General features: G+C 58.4%; 1 protein-coding gene across 1 annotated transcript; it reads right to left on the bottom strand.

Moving 5' to 3' along the window:
• Nucleotides 1–1,035: 1,035 nt before the first annotated feature.
• On the bottom strand, nt 1,036–1,506 carry UCN3 (urocortin 3). Its single transcript, XM_009704827.1, has one exon. It carries the CDS (start codon nt 1,504–1,506, stop codon nt 1,036–1,038), a length of 471 nt encoding a protein of 156 aa, XP_009703129.1.
• Between the last annotated feature and the right edge of the window lie 266 nt (nt 1,507–1,772).

The following is a 1,772-nucleotide window of genomic DNA, read 5'->3' as shown; positions in this document are numbered from 1 at the left end:
CTTTGCTGCTCTTGGCAAACATCTCCTGGGGAAGGACGGCCAAATTTCTCTCCACCTCCCACTCCTGCTACATGCAGGGATGGAGGCCAAGAGATGGAGTTTCATGTTGGAGCTGGGCTGGAAGGTGAAGAGAAAGGGAGATTTAGAGGAAGGCTTAAATAGTCCAAGGTGAAGAGGTGGGAGCTTGGTGAGCTCAGTGGAGGGTGGGAAAGAGCTGGGTGAATGGGGAGGGTCTGTGTACGGGGAGCTGAAGCTGTAGCAGCTGAAAAACTGATACAGAGGTCTTCCAGGAAAAGGAGAGTGGTGGAAAGGTGGGCGGGGTAGATGGGTAACATGGACAGACCCCATGGAGTAAGGCTGGAGCAGCCAGGGAGGCGCCTGCAACTCTTGGGGTCCAAACTCACCTGAGGCCATGTTGTGGCCCTGGCCACTTGTGAAGGGCCACGTGGATGGGGAGGGTGATGCTGTTCCAGCAGTCACAACCTTAAAACCTAGAGAGGTCCCAGGAGGAGAAACTGGGAAAACCCTCCTGAGGTCCCCTGACCAGTCTTGCTTTTCCCTTCCCAACGCGGTGATGATGGTGTATAGGGACAGCTTGTGTATGGGGACTTGGGAGGGAGTAGGGTCTGGACCGTGGTGGGGAGAGGGCCGTGAGGCCGAGCTGGAGGGAGGTTTTGGAAACCCTACGGGCCCAGACTGACCCAACGGAGAAGCCGGTAGAGGCGATGGGAGAACAAAGCATTGGAAACGCAAGAGATTGTAGCTTTAATTAGGGACCTTCCCGAGGTGACACGTCCTTGCTGTGGACATGAGCCTCTTCCCCATGTGTGGAAATGTCCAGGAGGAGCAACGGAGGAGATCAGGGAGGAGAGAAGGAGAAAGAAGAGATATGAAAGTTAGGTAGCTCTATGGGTCAAAAATGTACAACACCGATATCATACATGGCCGTCAGTCCCCTCTGGCCAGCAGGCTGGGGCCGGGTGGTGGCCCCACGCAGCCAGCCCTGCTCAGAGTTACCCCTGCCCCGTGGGGGGGTCACTTCCGCCGCCCGATCTGGGCCATGAGGTGTGCATTGGCGGCGGCCTTCGCCCGCAAGTTCTTGGCTTTGGCGATGTTGAAGAGGATGTTCATGATGTTGGTGGGGACGTCGAGGGAGAGGGTGACCTTGGTGCGGCGGTCGCTTTTGGCCCGGTTTTGGTACGTCTTCCCCTTCACCTGTGCTTGGGAGACGTATTTGTAATGGCCTTCCCCTGGGAACGTCCTTTTCCCCATCTCTTCCTCTGCCACGTCATCCCCCTCCTGCTCCTCGGACACCTCCTCCGGCGATGGGGAGTCGAAGCTGCGCTTGTCCAAGATGGCATTTTCCTCCGGGCGGTTCTTTTGGGCTTCAGCAAGGGCTGCGTTGAGGCAGCTGAAGACGGAGGCGGCGTTGTAGAGGCTGAGAGCCCGGCCGGTCTCGGCGGCGCAGAGGAGGGCGAGGAGGAGCAGCAGCCTGGTGTGGGGCATTGCCGTAGCCTGTCCGGTGGAGAGAGCGAGGGGAGGGCAGAGGTGGGCATGAGCTTCCCGCGGGGCCTGGAGCAAAGCACCATCATCTCCCCATCCTCCCACATTTCACTGGCCAAGGTTCCCCTTCCAGGTCCTGCACTCTTGGCTTCACCTCTCAAGTCCTCCCCCCAGGTCCCACCTAATAGTTAGGATAGGTGGGAATGAGTTGCCTTGGGGTCTCCTCCTCCAATATGCAAACCCCCAGGCCTTGGTTTTGGGGTACTGGG

This window comes from Cariama cristata, unplaced genomic scaffold (assembly GCF_000690535.1).
Source record: "Cariama cristata isolate BGI_N322 unplaced genomic scaffold, ASM69053v1 scaffold13527, whole genome shotgun sequence".
Taxonomy (NCBI): Eukaryota; Metazoa; Chordata; class Aves; order Cariamiformes; family Cariamidae; genus Cariama; species Cariama cristata.
Note: the sequence above shows the minus strand (reverse complement) of the source record. Positions and strands in the feature narration are given on the sequence as shown.

Excerpts from the sequence above, each read along its gene's own strand:
- UCN3 (XM_009704827.1), bottom strand. The coding sequence starts at position 1,506 with ATGCCCCACACCAGGCTGCTGCTCCTCCTCGCCCTCCTCTGCGCCGCC.